Source organism: Tetrao urogallus (genome assembly GCF_951394365.1).
Source record: "Tetrao urogallus genome assembly, chromosome: 16".
Taxonomy (NCBI): Eukaryota; Metazoa; Chordata; class Aves; order Galliformes; family Phasianidae; genus Tetrao; species Tetrao urogallus.
In genome coordinates, this window is record NC_136829.1 from 8,390,004 (window position 1) to 8,407,799 (window position 17,796).

A 17,796-nucleotide genomic window follows, 5' to 3' on the forward strand; every position below is an offset into this window, starting at 1 on the left:
GTAGTCTGTCCATAAAGCAGAGCTGGAATGCTTCATGAATCTGTAAGTGATTTGTAGTGTGTTTGGCTTTAGTGAGAAAAAGGTTTGTTTCTTTACATTTTCTATCTGGAGAGCACAACCTCCTGTTGTGCGTTCAAACGTTCAGAGCAGTAGCTGACAGAACTTACCTAATAGTTGCTGAGTGCACAATGTGCAGCAAGGCCCTGCATTTTTATGTAACAATGAGGTAAAGTTCTTTTACTTGTTCCCAGCTTTCTTGGTTAAGAATGCAGTAAGGTTTATCTTTTGGCTGAGAAGGGATTTCTGTTTTGCCAGCTGTCTTTTTCTTCCTTCTCCTTCTCGCTGTCCTTGTCTGAAATGTAACTTGCAGTAAGTAGAGTATATTTTATAATAGTGTACGTAATGTTTTTATGTAGAGAGAACAAGTGTGACATAATATCCTGGTTGCTCTTGTGGTAAGCAGCACTGATCTTCAGGAGGACTTCAGAGTCATAGTGACTGTTTCATGAATGCAAGAATCCAAGGCTTTCTTTTGTCATGGGAAGAAATAGGAAAATGAGTGTCTGTCAAGTGTGTGTGTTTGTGCTTGCAAGAAGTTTGGGAGTTGCTAATTCTTCTTCCCTGTCTTGTCAAATAGATCATCTAAAGCGGCTGGGAACTTGCAAAAGACGACTTCAAAAGCGTACAGACACTTAAGCTCTAAATCAAGTTGAATGATGCATTAGAGGAAGCTGAGCTGGCTGTACGGAGATTTCACGCTGAAGGATGAACAGTGAAGAAGAGTTCTATGATGCCGTTACGGGTGAGTGGGGGGCAGTGCTAAAAAGGAGGAGGGGAAAAAAGCAGCTCTGAACTGCATTGTGTCTGTAAGGTACAAGAGATGTATTACTGCTAAGGAACAAAGAATGAAAGGTGCTTGTGAAACTTGTAGTGCCGTGTTCTGAAAAGAAGAAACGTTTGGGCTTGGAAATATGTATTTGTTTCATATTATTTTTATTCTTTAAAGCTCAGTGCTGGCTATTATTTTACCACTGTAGTTGTTCTTTAGGGCCAGTCTTGCTCTCGTTTTTCCATGAGATGCAGGTAATTTTATAGCAGCTTGAGAAGTAATGCTTTTAAGGCCCTTTGAAAGGTGAAAATATCTCCTGTAGGTTATTTTCACTGTTATTCTATTTATTTTGACGGAAAACTTATTCCAAAAAATGGAAATAGAGAAATATTCCTCTATATCTGTACAAATTGCTGTGAAAGCATGCTTTCTGGATAAGGAACTGAAAGGTTTGGCAATCCAGTGCTGCTTCTAGAAGAGCAAACAGGAATTCAATCGCCCTGGAGCAGTGCATCAAATAGTGCATTTCTCTGAAGTAATAAAGATGAGTGATTACTGCTAAGATCCTTATGTGGTTTTAGTGACAAAATGAAATACTTTGAAGTATTTTCATTAAAAAGAAAAAAAAAAAAGAAAAAAAAAAAAGAAAAAAAAAAAAAGAAAAACAAGAAGTAGTTTCAAAAATCCCAAAGTAGTTCAGAGTTTTGCATGTAAATTTTTCCTTAGAAATTCGAGGTGAAATGAGAAATACTGGCAATGGTGAGTGTAGGGTACTTGATGTGAAATCAAGGGAATGAAGGAGAATGATGGCAATCATGGAAGCCAAAGAATGGAAGTAGTGTGGTAGATGCAGGTGGGTGAGATGGACTTAGACATGGTTGGAGATTCCTGTGAGGAACAAACAGAGCTGTTTGGAACAGTGTGACTGACAGCAGACTGTGCAGGACTTGTCACAGTTGTTTCAGAGTCTTTCTCCCTTGAGAGTACCTCTAAAGGCTGATGTTCCATTTCTTGTTCCAGCTGGGTGCTTTAGACCTTACTGTCCATTTGTTGGATTACTTGCACAAGCCTAGTAAAGTCTAGACCTGGTTCTTTGTATCTATGACTTCTTCAGGTCGTACATAAATGTGATGCTAAGAACAATTATTAATAGGTCTGTCTGCATTCTTCTGCTGGTTCCTGAAGCAGCCAGGTGTGTGCTCTGTATCCCCAGGAGATTAAGCTCAGAATTGAGGTCCTTTCTGAGTCATAGTAAGCTTTTGCATTCCACACTAAGAACTTCAGGATTCGGGATTCTCAATTTTGATTAAAAAAGCAAATTGCCCTTGGCAGACTGACTGCTCAGCTTGTTTTTTCTGAGCATACTCTCCATTCCTTCAGTCGGAGCAGTAGATGGGCAGAAGCCAACTTGAGACACGTGCTGGTTTTCCCTTAAGTCTGTGACTGGGATGTGGCTACCAGGAACAAGCTCATTCTCCAGCTGTGTCTCATTTCCCTGCTGATATGAACGCAGTATGTACCCCATGCTCTTTTCCACTTGCTTCCCCAGTTGTCCTGGGCTCTGCATTCCTCGGTGGGGCTTGCAGTGTGTTCCCACAGTTTCCCTGATTTTAGTAGTTTGGATGCTGTTGTTTCTGCCCTACAAATTGCAAACAAAGCTTAGCAGGAGAGTGAAACTCCTTGGGAAGTTGTGCTTTAGAATTCTGCAGCAATCTTAGCCTGTGTGGTGTGTTCTCCCTTATAAAATGTGAGATCACTCCTTGAGAAGGCCTCAACATTTCCGTAGTTATTACTTGATAACATCCACTTCTCAAATAGAGATCTGCCCTGTGGACCCCTGGGTTTTGTTGTGATGGATTTAATCTCTTAGGTTGTGAAGTTTCCTGCTTCTGACACTGTCCCCATCACATCCAGAAGTCATGTTCATGTGATGGCATTGCATGCTGTGTGGTTGGGAGTCATCCTCCTGGCAGGTGGTTTGACCCAATGATGTTTGATGATGAGTACACCTGTAAATGTCCAGGATGGACTGTGCTGTGTAGCTGATGAGTCAGTTTGTCTGGGGAAGAGTTTCCAGAGTGAAGTTGCTTTGTGTTCAGAGGTGATTATCACTGCTGATTAGCTGGACACATGACATCCTTACTTCAGGACTGAGTATTACTGTGAGCATCTCAGAGATGTTGTGTGTAATGCCTGTCATTTCTTGGCAGTGCAGCATTTGATTTTTCTCAAATGCAGGAGGAAGACTTCTCTGAGATTGGATCAAGAAAGCTGGTAAATTCATTGATGAATTCAGATTCTTCAAAATCTTACGTCAGCACATGGCTTTGATCACTTCGCTCCGGCCTGCATCACCTTGGCATTATTAACCTCATTTTGAATTTGTTAAAGGCTGTGCTGTTGACTTTTGTTGTGTCAGACCTTATCTTTCATTAATTCTGTAAGGTGTCTTTTTGCCAAAGTGGTTTGTGGAAGGATTGGCACAGAACAGCAGAATGCTTACTACAGTAAGTTAGTCACAGGGTAATAATTTATTTTTGATAAGCTTGAGTAGCTTTTGTGGTACTTTTTTTTACATATTAACCTGCGGTTCCATGGAAGCCTGCTCAGCATCTGTGAGGTCAATCTGGTGCAGTGTGTTTGAGAGCAGGTTGCCCTGTTGTTCCTACTGCTTGGCTCTTGTTTGCTGTAAACTGTTGCTTCCTCCTAGGGAGGAGCAAGTGTGCTACCTGCTGCCAGATGTATTTATTTCCATCGTGTTTGGATTCAATCAGCAGATTGTGCCCCAGAATTGAAGTACTGTGGATGTTGTGAAAGCCCAGCCTGCCTCCTGTTGGAAGCAGCACAATACGGCCGTGCAGTGTGAGACTGACTTGTTTGGAAGGGGGAGAAACAGTAATTTCTGGCTGAGAAAAAGTGGCCTCTTATTTTACTCACTGTGCGCACTTACAGCATTTTTATCCAATTTGATGGAACCTTTTTAGGTATGAAGGTTCTCACCACTTTGCTATTTTGATTCTCTTTCTGTCTTGAGTGACAAACCTTAATTAGTATTTGAGGAAGCTGCTGAGTGTATGAAAGGGCAGTCTTGTGTCCTGGTGTGTGCAGTGTACGCAGCGCTGTGCCACTCTGCTCCCTCGTAGCTGGATGTGTAACATGGCTTAGTGGGCTTGTTTCATCTGCAGGATGGGGAAGAAGAGGACTGTGAGAACTAGAGCTGCTGGCAAGTACTTTTTCTTTAAGTTCTTGAAATGGATTAGCACTGGTAACCAGTTAATCTGACTTTGATAACTGAAGACTTTAAAAGCTTGGGTTTACCCTTGACACGTAGAGGTTGGGACTTTTTGATTAAGTTTATTTTTGACTCTGTTAGTTTTTGAAGCTTTATTTCAGTACAAAAGCTGGCCTGTATTGGAGCTCAGATACTCAGTTTTGCAAGTTCAAGGCTTTAATGGTAGCTTGAAAGACTTGGAACTTAGAAAAACTGTAACAGAGCATTTCAGTAAATATTCCAGTCAGTATTTCCTCTGTGAAGAACATTGTCTGATAGTTCTCCTCAGAACTATAACATTTGGAATTTCATTGAGAAGCAGCTTTTAAAACTTCTGTTTGGGCTTGGAGCAGACGAGCCAGCTGTTACAGAAGATGGAAAGCATAGTGGAAAGCCTGTGCTTTAACTGATCAAAATGCCCATTAAATGTGATGATGGTCCATATGCTGTGTGGGCCTGATCAGCTTTCTGGCTGAGGGCACGTTTGCCTGCAAGCCCACATGTTTTTCCCCACTTCATTAGTCAAAGCTATTTCCTTATACTCTATGGTATTTGCTTTCTCCATCTCCTTGCGATTTGGAATGCCCTTTAAAAATGACAACTATTGTTCTGTTGTGGGTTGACTGAAGATGGACAGGTGTTGCTTTTCTTTGAAGGCAGGTGTTTCAGATTAATCTTCATTTCCATTGCCTGGTTACATACAACTATCGCATTTTCCAGTTAAGTACTAAGAGCTGCTGAGGTGTCATTATTGCTGTATAATTACACACTTGTAACATCAAAATGTAGGAGAGGGTTTAATATGCGACATCACCCTTTACGTCTGCATTTTTAATGAAGTTAATGCCCCAAAATCATTGTTTTTCTTACTCTGAAACTGAAATAATCTTGGTCAAAACTAATTTCCTTACTCTATTAGGGTGCTTACATGCTTTGTAACACCTGGGATTCTTTCTACATCCACAGCTGGGCTTCAGAATTGGCTGCACCTAGTTGTGATAGTGACTGTCAGCACAGGAAAGTGCTTGCCTGGATTGTGATAACTGGAATGAAAGGAATACAAACATAAATGGAAAAATAATTAAAAAATCCTTCATTAATCTCCAAGTCTAAAAAAACATCTCCCTCAAAATATTTTGGCGTTTTTCTCCTTTCTAGACCAATCCCTCACCAGTGTTTTGTTTTTCTAACACTTCTATGGAATGTTCAAACTACTTTGAGGCTTCTGTTTGTCCTTACACGTATTGAAATCTTTGCAGAACTTTCCTCCAAGTAGCTCTGCTGACTGCAGAACCAGAAGGGAAGTCTGTTCTGCTCTGTTTTTGGTGATGTTGTCCTTACCTAATCTCACATTAATCTCTTAAAGGATGAGGTTGAATTGCATGCAGCCTTTCTTACAGTGTAGGCTTTCAGTAGTTTTAAAGGGAGATCAGGGGAGGAGTAGCTATGACCTAATGCTGTCATCTTACCACGTTGTTTTTGTCTGGAGTGATGCCTGTATGTTTTGTGTGCTTCAGCACTGCAGGTTCAGCAGTTGAAGAATTTGTTCTGATGTGTTTGGGTTCTTATGTGTGAAGTTTGCACACAGGGATGGCAAAAAAGTTAGGTATCCTATATTTCTGTTGCTGGAGTAATATGGATATTTGCCACTAGGTTGTGAAATGGGCTTTTTTTCCTCCTTAACTGCTCTGTATCTGATAGTGTGAGTAGGCTAAATTAATTTTTTCTAAGGTCTTTAAGGAAAACTACGTAGCTAAACAAAATTATTATAATCACATCACAGCTCTGATGAAGAGTCAATGGAGCTGATTAGGAGCTATTGAAGAGCTTGTAAGATTCTAAATTGGTTTTATATTTGGCAGCATGAAAAAAAACAGATGAGAATGCCTGATTCTAATGCAACACTTGGCTCTAAATTCTTGGGAATTTGGTCACTTGATAAAAGTTCTTCCCTCTGATGTTTTTTAGAATAAAATGACCCTGTGTAAGTGTGCTTATGCTGTGAGAGTTGTAAAATGTGAGAGATGCTCTGTGGCATCATAAGGTCCCTCAAAAAGTTATTGCTTTGTGTGTTTTTTCCATACAGGCTTTGATTCTGACAATTCTTCAGGAGAGTTTTCAGAAGCAAATCATAAAGTTGCAGAAATGCTTGATCTAGATCCACACCAAAGCAATAGGACTGGAAAGCATAACGGAGAGACGGAGATTCAGGAAAATGGAATTAAGAGGCACAGGTAAATGCACAGCACTGTGCAGGAAATGAGAAATGACCGTGCTGGATCGTGATTTTTTGGGGTATTACTGTTCTCACCAAGAAAGAGGTTATTTCTCTGAAACTGAAACGCATTCCACTTGTCTGCTTCCAATGTCAAGTGGTAATTAATGCTTCATTTCCTTTATTAAGTACTTTAGTACCTGTAAATTAATTAATTTATTTTTTTTTTTTTAAGGAACTTGTAGTGACAGACGTGTTGCTGTTCTTTTTTTTCCAATTATAGGACATCATTGCCTGCCCCAATGTTTTCTAGAAGTGATTTTAGTGTGTGGAGCATATTAAAAAAATGCATTGGACTGGTAAGTTAGCCTAGATTAAGTATGCTGATATTAAGTTTTCTGACTTTGACTCATCAATTGTATTCCTTAAAACCTGCATGCAGAATATACCTGCTGCATTTTGTATTTTTCCTGCAAGGAACATAATCTTAAACTGCCAACTCTGCTGCCTTTCTCACTTTAGCCGTTGGAGCACATAAGTTGGTGCTCTTACACAGTCCTGTAAGAGCTATGCTAAAGTCCTTAACAATGTAGTTAATTATGCTTTGATTAACACAACATTCTCTTCTTTGTTATTGTTTTTTTTTTTGCTGCTGGTTTTAGACATTCGTATCTACTCTAGATCTGCCAGCACAGTACTTAGTGAATGCAACAGGCAAGTCAGTGAGTTGCTTTGCCAGCTTAGCTTATGTCATCTAGGAGAGAGAAATGTACCATCAAAACTCCTTTGGTTGGGATGGATGACATTCTATCAGAAACGATTTGCCTGACCAAATCAGGTTAGCCAGGAGTGACTTTTCCTTACTGCCTGTGACAATGGAAAGCAACTGTTGTGTTAACTATCTGATGGCATTTTCTGCTCCACTAAATTGTAAGCATGTAAAAGATGGAAGTGCCCAGTATTAGTGCAGCTGTTTTAATAAACATCTAGATTTGATGGCAAATAGTAAAAGACCTGGGGAGCTGGAAATCTGTGTGAGCTTTGTGTGTCTTATATCCACATGGGAAATGAGAGACATACTGATGGAAATAACAGATAGTTTTAATAAAGCCACTAAAATATGTTAGAGCAATTCAGGTAGTATTTGTTATGTAACTGTTCCTCCTAACAAATAATTTGTGATTCCTGCAGTAGAATAGTTAGATTTTATGCGTACAGATATGTGAGGTTTTCAAAGAAGTGTGTGGTACCTGAATACCTGTAATGAGCTGGGTGGTGCATCATTTCCACTAGCTACAGAAATCTTAACCTCTTTTGTGTAGAACATACACAAGAAGGTAGAAGGTAACATTTTTCTTGAATTTACTGGGTTAGTTGGATCAACTTCTAAAGTTTTTTTCATTCTTTCTGATCTCTAGTAGAGTTCTGCAGTGCTTCTACTCCCTTTCAGCTCTAACAGTTCCAGTTCTGCTGCTGAACTTGTAGTGTTCTTGCAAACACACTTGACGACTCAAGTAACCCACAGCTTACTTTCAGTATTCTTAGTGTTGTCAGTTGATAACGTAATGCTCTAAGAAATTAACTTGTCCTTTTGTTACCTAGGAGTTGTCTAAGATTACGATGCCCATTGTCTTCAATGAGCCATTGAGTTTCCTTCAGCGGATAACTGAATATATGGAACACATATACCTCATTAATAAGGCTTGTAGTCATGCAGATCCCTTGGAAAGAATGCAGGCAAGTCCCAGCTACCAGCTTGTTGTTAGTTCAGAAGTGGTTTCTCTTTCTCAAGGGTCTTTTGTATTAATACAACCCTTCTTTTGAGTGCATCTCCTTCTCCAGTGCTGTTGTAAGAATACCCGTGTTTGTCTGTCTAGAGCAATTTCCTGTTTTATAGTGGTTGACATGAGTTATGTGTGATGCTTTCCTACTTGATACTTTGCACAAAGGTCTTCAGCAGGGCAGTGCAACAAATGACCCTTCCCAAGGCCCTCAGCCTGTTCAGGACTGTTTTAGCTGTGACTCTTTGGTATTTATGTGTTATAAAGATGAGATCTTGGCTTTAAATCACCTTAAAATGAAGTTGTATTGTGCCCTGGTGACACAAAGGCTCCTGAGCTTTCCAAAATAGGTCACAAGCATTAATTTGAATTGTTGAATGGCTCCATGATTTCTAGAGGTAAGAGAGGAGCATGGAACAGAGTACAACCTGGCAAAATGTACTACAGCAAATGACTCCTTTTGGAATGATAGGCTTGTTAACTGCTTCTATTTCCCTACTTCTATATTATATCCCATGGATTGCCAGCATTTTGGCCTTAAGCAACATACAGATCTTTCTTTTTGGAAGAATAATAAAATATTGTACTATGCCAAAAACAAAGAAACAAAAACAAACAAACAAAAAAACAGTTTTAATGAACTGTTAATATAACTGTGTTCTTATTTCCTTACAGGCTGTAGCTGCTTTTGCAGTTTCTGCTGTAGCTTCTCAGTGGGAGAGAACTGGCAAACCATTTAACCCCCTGTTAGGAGAAACCTATGAATTAACAAGGTAATAATTGAATTGGGATCTGAGGCTGGCTGTGTGAGCAGGCAGTCACACTGGCTTGGTTGTTTATTCACCAAAGTAAATAAAAAACTATTAAAATATGTTTAATACTTTTCTGAGTTTAGCTAAAATTATTTTCCCCAACTAATACAAAATATTTGAGAGGTTTTTATAGAAGTAGTCTTATTTCTGTGTTAATGCAGGGTATTCTTAGAATTGTTCAGAGAATAAATAGTTGAAGTTCTGCTGAAGACACCTGAACAGAGAATATTAACTAATTTTAAAGAGTGTTGTGCTTATTGCTATCAGATAAGTTAGTTTGAGAGGCTTTCAGCTTGCTGAAATGGGAGATACATAAGTTATAGAGAAAAACCTCCAGTCAGACCTCCTACTGCTGCCCAAGGAATTGCAGAGTTTTCGAGAGTTATTCCAGTCCAACTTCTTCAGGTGCTTTTCTAGGTAGAAAGTCACTTGGGTATTTCAGTGGGGATTGTTTCTGGGTATAAACAGCAGTTTAGAAAGTATTCAGAAGATTATTGCTTTCATTTTATTAATTTCAAATGTGTCACAGGGCTGGGAAGCATCACCTTCAGAGTAATTTAAAAAGCCTTTTTAAAAAAAAATGGAAGTATCAGGTTATGTTTTCTTTTCCCATACGTTGACTAAGTGTGTAATGCTCTTTCTTGTGTTGACAGGGAGGATTTAGGATTTAGGTTTATATCTGAGCAAGTCAGCCACCACCCACCTATTAGTGCATTTTATTCTGAAGGCCTCAATAAGGACTTTATTTTTCACGGCTCAATCTACCCCAAATTGAAATTCTGGGGAAAGAGCATAGAAGCGGAGCCACGGGGAACGATTACTTTGGAGCTTCTAAAGTGAGTATGAGAAGCAAATGCCTTTAACCTTGTGTGTGTGTGTGTGTGTGTGTGTGTGTGTGTGTGTGTGTGTGAAAAGTGCTGCTGCTTCAGAGTAACCGCCTTGTGTGATGGCAGAGTGCAAGAAGCTCGTCAGGATTTCTGTCAGCTTCCAGTGAAATCATCAGTGCCTTTCCCTATTACTCCTGATCAGTTATGCCTCAAATCATGTGGCTGTCCACATGCTGGTTTGTGCCGGGCATTCTGCAATCGAATACTTAAAAATGCTTTTCCAAAAGCTTTCCTCAGGCCTAACTTTGAGGTTGCTTTAAAATATCTTCTGAAGATAGGCATTCACGTAGAAAGGAAGTAGACATTTGGTCTTAATAAAGAGGCAACTTGACTGCCATACAAAGCATTGACTCTTCCTGTAGTTTCTTTTGAAAGTTCTTTTGTTTGTCAAGCTGCTGGCATCTGATCTTCCAAAACTTGGTCTTGGATATAAATGTTGATGTAAATAGAGGAGATCTCCTCTGGATGTAGAAATGACTGTGAACAGTAGAGTAGAATGCAGATTTGACAAAAATGTGTGCTGGTGGGGAGAGAGCCTTAATGTAGAATTAGGATTCTTGTTCTGCCTAATCAAATCACCGTACAGATTTAAATTGCAGTGTAAATGTCTAAAGCATTCGGTTTAAATATTTGCATCAAGTTAGCAGCAGAAGCTGAGCTCAGATTTTGAGCTCCTTAATGTTGTGATTCATACCAGTCTGTTGGTTTGAGAAGCCTGAAGTTATTCTGGGCCAGACTTAAGTTTAGGGAACATCATCAATCAGGCTGAAGCACTGTGTTTATGTTGACTCTGACTGTGTTTTCTGTGTTACAAAGCACGATTCTTCCCCACTTTTCCAGCACAAATAAACGTCTCAATTCATCTTCACAGGGCATGAATGTTTTCTGTTATATTTCATGCTCCATGGATTTTGCTGTCAATAAGTTCATGAATAAAAGCATACACTAAGGCTGGGGGGGATGATTTTGTTTTTCCCCCACTTGAAGAGTAGTCGTTATTCTGAAGTACACCTGAATATAGTTTGCTGTGGAAGACTGTCAGACTTTGTTGATCTGTTTTCTTTCTCTGACAGTTGGAAATATTAAGTATGTTTGTTTGCTCCATGCTTAATGGAACTAGGAGCCCAAGGCATTTGTTACAGAGCATGCTGCTTATTTCTGCTTTTTTAATTTTTTTTTTTTTGTATTAAAGTAGGGTTTGCATGCTTTTCTAACATGGATTGATTGCTAACCAGATTGATTGCTAATCTGATGGGGGCTAACTTTTGCTGGAAAACTCAGAGGACCACTTTGAGTTATAAGAAAACCTAACCAAACTCTCTGGGCTATGATACAGGTTTACAAGAAAGTGCTTTAGGAAGAAGTCTGCAGTGCTGCTGCAGCAGCTGAGTAGAAGGCAGTGTTAGGCCTTGTCAGTCCAGTTCTCATCCGAGCGTTATTTTCTATCACAGGCAACTTTAAAAGCTCACTTTATTGAGCTGGAATCTGTATTCAAAAGCACAGCAACTGTAAAACTTGCTAATTCAACTCTTTAATAAGGAAGAAAAGGAGAGGGCATATTGCACTGTTAACTCGCCCTCGTGTTTACACGCAGCATGTCGTTGGCTTACAAAGAAAAGTCTGCTTCTTCTCTGTTTTGAAGTTAGCTGCTGGCTGTTCGTGGGAGCAGTAAATATTTTGCCCTGCTGCAAATAGAGCTCCAACAGGCTTACATTCCACTGCAAGCTCAAGAAACGGATTTATTTTTCTGTTTTCTTTGCAGACATAGTGAAGCTTACACATGGACAAATCCAACCTGTTGTGTACATAATGTAATTATTGGTAAACTGTGGCTAGAACAATATGGAACAGTGGAAATCGTGAATCACAGGTAATGCCAATCCTGGGGGCTGGTGCGTGGTCCTTTTCACTTGTGTTACAAAGCAGGTACTGCCCTGGGATACACAGCTTCAGTATTTGTAGGCCCAGAGTGGTTTTTTTCCCCACTCTCACCCATTCTCACAAATGCAAACTATTCATTGGGCTGAGCTTTGTATCATCATAATGTAAATGAAAAGGCAAATGAATAGATAGATGGCTTATGGGCTACAAAGCTTTTGCATTTGTGAGTTACCTATTCAAATTCAGCCTTACTGACAGAGAACAGAAATTAAATATAACTCCAGAGCCATTAAATGGAATAATTGCTGGAAGCGTGCTGTAGACCTCCATCAGCTTGATTTTCATTTGGCTCTCTTTTAATTTTGATAATAGAAAATGTATTCAATTAAGAGTACAGCACAGATAAATGACTGTAGAGTAGTAGTATAATGTGAACATAGAGCATGTCAATTGCTCTGCCAACTGCCTATAAAGAAGCTTTTGACTTTACATAAAATGAAGGAGAGAATAATCTCCTGTAAAATAGGAGATTTTTTTGGAAAACTTCTTTAATCCAGAAGAATGCAGCACCTGTAATACAGCACCTGTTTTTTGTGTGAATAGATTGAAGCTTTATTCCAACAGGCTGCTGTGCTGGTACTTCCACCTCATCAAATCTGCAGTTGTCTCTTAAATTCACATCTGCAACCCAAGATGGGTCTCTCTGTGCTTAATATAGAAACTTGGCCACATACCTCACTGTGATAACTATGGTTTATTATCTGAGTGAGTTAAATTATGATATCAATAATTACCTCTCATTACTGACAAGAAAAAAAGCTAAAATAAAGTGCAGGTGGGAGGGGTTAGAGGGAAATGGTCTTGTTAATGTGTTTAGGGGCTTGCTTCCTGAAGTGTGTACTTGAAATTTTCTCTGCAGTACTGGAGATAAATGTGTCCTTAATTTTAAACCGTGTGGGCTGTTTGGAAAAGAGCTTCACAGAGTAGAGGGATACATCCAGGACAAAAAGTAAGTGCTATGTCTGTTGGCCTCTCTGTTTCTGTGCACTGTGATAGATACTGCTTTAGTGCTGACGTGGTGACCTTGACTGCTGTGAGTGCAGAGTTGTTAGCAATGCAGTTTATAACCTTTTGCATTCTCAGTGTTGGGATTAAGATTCCTCAGTTGGGATGAGGATTTCCAGCAGTATTAGGGAACTCTCCAGTCTGGCCACTTGGAATGAAGGTATCCAGGGAAAGCACAGAGTAGTTGAAGCTGATTTCACTGTTGCACAGTTGCAGTTTCATTCTTTAGCTTAAAATAATGAGAATGAAGTTATTGAAAGTATTTAATCAAGCCCAAGGCTGTTGTGTGACTCTTGGGGTCTGTACTGCAAGCTGCTGGCTTCGCTGCACCCACACTCATTTAACAATAGCAAAAGGTGTGTGACTAAGTCATGAGGATGTGTTCTGCAGGACTGAATGCCAAAAGGTCTAGTTGAAGGTGAATCATTTTCTTTGCATTAATCTAGTATCTGGATTCTAAGAAATCTGCAAAGAAAAAAAGTACAGCAGGGTAGGAAGCTGTGTGCTTAATGCAGACCAGGATCTGTACGACTTGGCTTAGAAGGCCTTATGGGAAGCAAAAGCTAACTCTCCTTTGCTCTCTCTGCAGCAGAAAGAAGCTGTGCATCATCTATGGCAAGTGGACAGAATGCTTGTGGTGTACTGATCCCACCACGTATGAGACTTACAAAAAGAATGAGAAGAGAGGTGGTGAGCAAAAGAAATTGAAGCCGGTAAGATTAAGGATCCTATAGGGAGTAAAAATACCAAAATATATAAAATGAGAGGAAATCATCCTCTTTTCAGAAATGGTTGGGTTGGTGGTACGTGGAGGGTTATAATTGTTCATCTTGTGGTAGGGGTCTGAGGGATGCAGCGTTGTGAGAAGGCGTTGCGCTTTGGAATTGTGTTGGCTTTGTGAGAGCTGCTGGTGTTTGAGAACTTACAGAAATGGTGATTGCTAGAGACTTGTCAGAGTTGTCATCATTTATCAGCTCCCAAGCCTTTTCTTCAACAAAGAAAGTGTCTGTACTGCTGCTGCTAGATGTGAAAATATCTGAATGTAGGCATTTAAAAAGAAAATTCCTTAAGTACCACATTTAAGTCATTTATGCCTTTTTGGGTGATGCAGCCTTTTTGAATTTCTGGTGCAGACAGCCTTTAAAGCAGAAGGGTCTGGGAATTTGTGGATTTTTTTCATCACGTGTCCGGATCAGATGAGTTACTGCCAAAGCCTCAGGGTTATATGGAAAATGCAAAATGTAGTGTGATGCAGAGGACTGTTGTGTTTTCCAGTGTCAACAAAAGTCTCATGGGCTCTTGCTGGTTGCTTGTACGAAATGAAAATGATGAGCTAACGTTGAGAGTGATTAGCTTCTGCTTGGGAGACTCAGTCTGTCTTTTAAATGCTCACATGACGGGAATCCAGAGCAAGAATAGGCCTTGTTTTTTGCCTCTGGATTCTGTCATGGTGCAGGCTTGTATTTTGACTTATTTCTAAATAATAAGATTTTGTTCACCCTAAGAAAGTCAACTCCTTCCTTCCTTCCTTCCTGTGGAATTTATACTCAGAGGAGGAACTGTTTTGAAGAGAACAAATGAGACACATCAGAGGAGGCAGAAGGCAAATAGGAGAACTGTGACACTCTAACAGTAGAATGATATTGCCTCTTCCATTCTGATGGCTGTGCTTTCAGATGATTTCTCATGTTGAGATCCTCTGAACTTTTACAGTGCAGCTGTGTTCTGAGACACATTCTCCTGTGGTTCAGCCTGATGATAGGGACCAAGCATGCAAAAGCAGGTCTTCAGGTAGTCAAGGGAATCTGTCAGGGGATCTGGGTCTGTGCAGCTCAAGTGGATTAAACACTATAGCTGGTGTTGTTTGGCCTGATCCTGTGTAGAGATAATGCTTGATATGTTTGTGCTCTGCTTGCCTTTCAGTCGTATGAGGAAGATGTTGTTTTCTGCTGTTTGTGCTGTGTGCAGCCTCTTTCTTTCCTCTAACTGCTTGCAGAACCAGATTGTATTTTATTCCTAGAATAGATAGCCAGAACAAAAGTGATTGAGGTCTGTGAACGGTGGAATAAAAATAGTGAGGTGATGAAATAAAAATCTTCATCCTGTTTTCCGCCCTCAGGTAGAATTCAGAAATGATAGTCCAGCTCTGTGAGATTGCCACTGCTAGCACATACCACGGCATTGAGAGTGGGAGTGCAGGCCAGAGCCTTCTCTGGGAATGGGAAATACTAGTTTCTTCTAAGAGTAGTTGTTGAATTCTTACTGCAACTTAGACAGAACGTGCATTAATGTATGTAAACTGATGTGGAGCTTGATTCTCACTGTGAAAAGGTGGCATGTTTTAGTTAAAGTAAAATTGATGAACTCATACACTAATTCATTCCTTATTAATTAAATAAACAAGGTACTTTTGCAAGCAAAGCAGTCGGGATCCAAAAGGCGAGCGTGTGCTATTTATCCTTCTTCTGCCATTACAGAAACTAGTTTGAACTGCAGTCTTGACTCATTTGAACCTGAGGGAGTAATGGTGTTGTCTTTGTTTCAGAGTGAGGATGTTATAAAATCGGAAAATGACGAGGCTGACGATATGCCGGAAGTTCAAGACACCGTGCAGTTTATACCAGGCAGTAAATTGCTTTGGAGAATAAATTGTAGGCCACCCAACTCATCACAGGTAACTGTTTCAATCAATGTGTGTGTTCCTGTCACTAGTGACATCTTAGGGAACGTGAGTAATGTTTAAAGGAAGCCCTATTGAAAGTGTCTGTCCTTAGCGTGCTTCTTGGCAGGTTCTGGCAGTTCTTGCTTCAGCAGCAAAATTAAACTGAAGCAAGCTGTCTGCTTCATTCCTGTGCTGAAAGCTGCAGAGTTGGTAGAATGTGTGATCTGACTGCAGCTGCTCCACTGAGTGATCTGTGAGATCTTTGTGCAGGGAGTGGCTGAAATATGGATGTGTGCTCCCCACTGCTCACCCTGCTGTTGGAAGGCAGGCTTCCAAAAATGCAGTAACTGGGCATCTGGATATTAACCTAAGTTAATGTTCTCTGAAATTAATGAATGAAAACGTGCATGCTTTCCTGGGACAAATGACTTGTTTTCTTAGTTTTAGATGTTTCCTTTTTTCTTCATAAAGAAAAATCATGGTGTTTAACATCAGATATAGAGGAAATATGTTTCTATTTTCTGAAGCAAAGACTGTTGTGATCTCCATACTGCTCCTCCCTCCTCTTTAAAAAAAGTCAGTTTGGAATGAACCTGTCTTGCTTTCAAGGTGGCCGATGGAATAGGGTTTGACTCAGTAATTTCTCTTAGAAGCTTTGTTGTAGCCATTCAGTACAGGAAGCCTATTGCTGCTTTGCCAAAATAACGTGTGTGTTGTCTACAATTTGCCTTCAAGATGTACAATTTCACCAGTTTTGCTGTGAGTCTCAATGAGCTGGAGAAGGGCATGGAAGCAATATTAGCTCCCACTGACTGTCGGCTACGGCCAGATATCAGAAACATGGAAAATGGAAACATGGGTATGTGTTTGAAGAACATGTTTTCACATTGGTAACATCTGAGAGGGGTGACTGAATGGGGGTTGTTTGCTGTGGAATGATATCTTCAGTTTCTTATTCTCAAAGCAATGTTAACATCATTTCATCATGATCATGCTTTTGTACAGTACAATGTCTGTTTTCTCCTTGAATAGCCTGGGAGAGCAAGTGTGTCCCAGGTGGATCTCAAGACTGCTATCCTGTGTTGGAGGACATTGCATGTTTGTTGGGGGATGCTGGCAGGCATCTTCTCTTGCTCTGGTGTTTATCAGATAGTAGGGGGGGGAAAAAAACACTGTTATACTCAATCTAAATTCTTTCCCACTGTCTGGGTGGATAATGCTCTGTAATTTTACCATGTACTTTGTTTGTAGTCACAACATTTCTGATACGACAGTTTTAGTTTTGTCACCTGCAGTTGTCATTGTTGAGCAGATTGTGTCCAGCAAACACTTTCTCTCATTCGAATGAACTATGTTTTATTTCTTTGCAGTCTTTTCCCTGTTTTCTGCCTTTTTGTTTCCATTTTGCTTAACAACTGTTCTCATTGAAATGTTTGCTAGATGTGGCTAGTAAAGAAAAAGAGAGACTAGAGGAGAAACAAAGAGCTGCTCGCAAGGAGCGTGCGAGAGACGAAGTGGAGTGGCAGACACGGTAAGGAGCAGCAAGCTGGGCAGTTGTGTAATGCTTTGAATGCTGCTGGTTTACTGCCTGAAATGCTTTTAGTGAAGACAGCGTGTGTTTGATTTCCTGCATGACAGCACAATTTGTATTATTTTGTGGTAATTTGCTGGTCATCTCTTAAATAACGGAGCTGGAAAACCAAATTGCTGATAATTTTGTGCTAGGAAATTATTTTATAGTAAATGCTGAAACCTGTCATAAATAACTGGTAATGCTGTTCTTTTGATTTTTTTTTTAAGCTCTCAGAACTCATCTTTTTCATAGACTGAATAAAACATTAAGTCCCATTTTGTGCCATAGCCAATTCCAGTCTAACTTTTGGCAGTTGAGTAGCATGTTGTGGCCCTTTAAGGCCTCTTACTTTCAAACTTCTAGGACTTTTTGGATGGTTACTTCAGAAACTGCTTTTAAAAACTCTTATAAAGTAAAAAATAATGGTATGTTATCAATATATGATCAACAATATCAGTGTCTATTATTTGGAATAAGACAGCAATTTGAAAATCCATTTTGTACTCCTTCCTGACTTCATGCAAAAAAGAATGAATGGTCAGGCAGTGACCACTGTGCAGGAAGCTTAATGCCTTGTTTTTCGTGCTCAGAATAGTGGCAGAGGCTCTCCTCCTCCAGTGAGAAATATCAGTGTCTTTCAATAATGTTCTTGGGAAAGAAGCAAAGTTCTGGGCTTTTTGTTCCCCCTCCTAACTACCTGTTTTTTTCTGTTCTCAGGTGGTTTCATCAAGGCACTAACCCACACACCGGGACTTCAGATTGGCTGTACTCAGGTGGCTATTTTGATAGAAATTTCTCAGACTGTCCGGACATATATTGA

At 39.9% G+C, this 17,796-nt stretch overlaps 1 protein-coding gene across 2 annotated transcripts; it reads left to right on the forward strand.

Moving 5' to 3' along the window:
- Positions 1 to 765: 765 nt before the first annotated feature.
- Positions 766 to 17,796, forward strand: OSBPL2 (oxysterol binding protein like 2; the record flags this gene model as incomplete). Of its 2 annotated transcripts, none has more annotated exons than XM_079543364.1 (13): positions 766 to 802; positions 6,187 to 6,334; positions 6,599 to 6,674; positions 7,918 to 8,052; positions 8,772 to 8,869; positions 9,562 to 9,744; positions 11,558 to 11,665; positions 12,596 to 12,685; positions 13,331 to 13,454; positions 15,287 to 15,415; positions 16,139 to 16,262; positions 16,844 to 16,934; positions 17,694 to 17,796. In XM_079543364.1, the coding sequence occupies 13 exons, from the start codon at positions 766 to 768 to the stop codon at positions 17,794 to 17,796; spliced, it is 1,446 nt and encodes a 481-aa protein (XP_079399490.1). The 2 variants fall into 2 exon arrangements, with proteins under 2 accessions (XP_079399490.1, XP_079399491.1); XM_079543365.1 differs by having other exon boundaries at positions 6,223 to 6,334.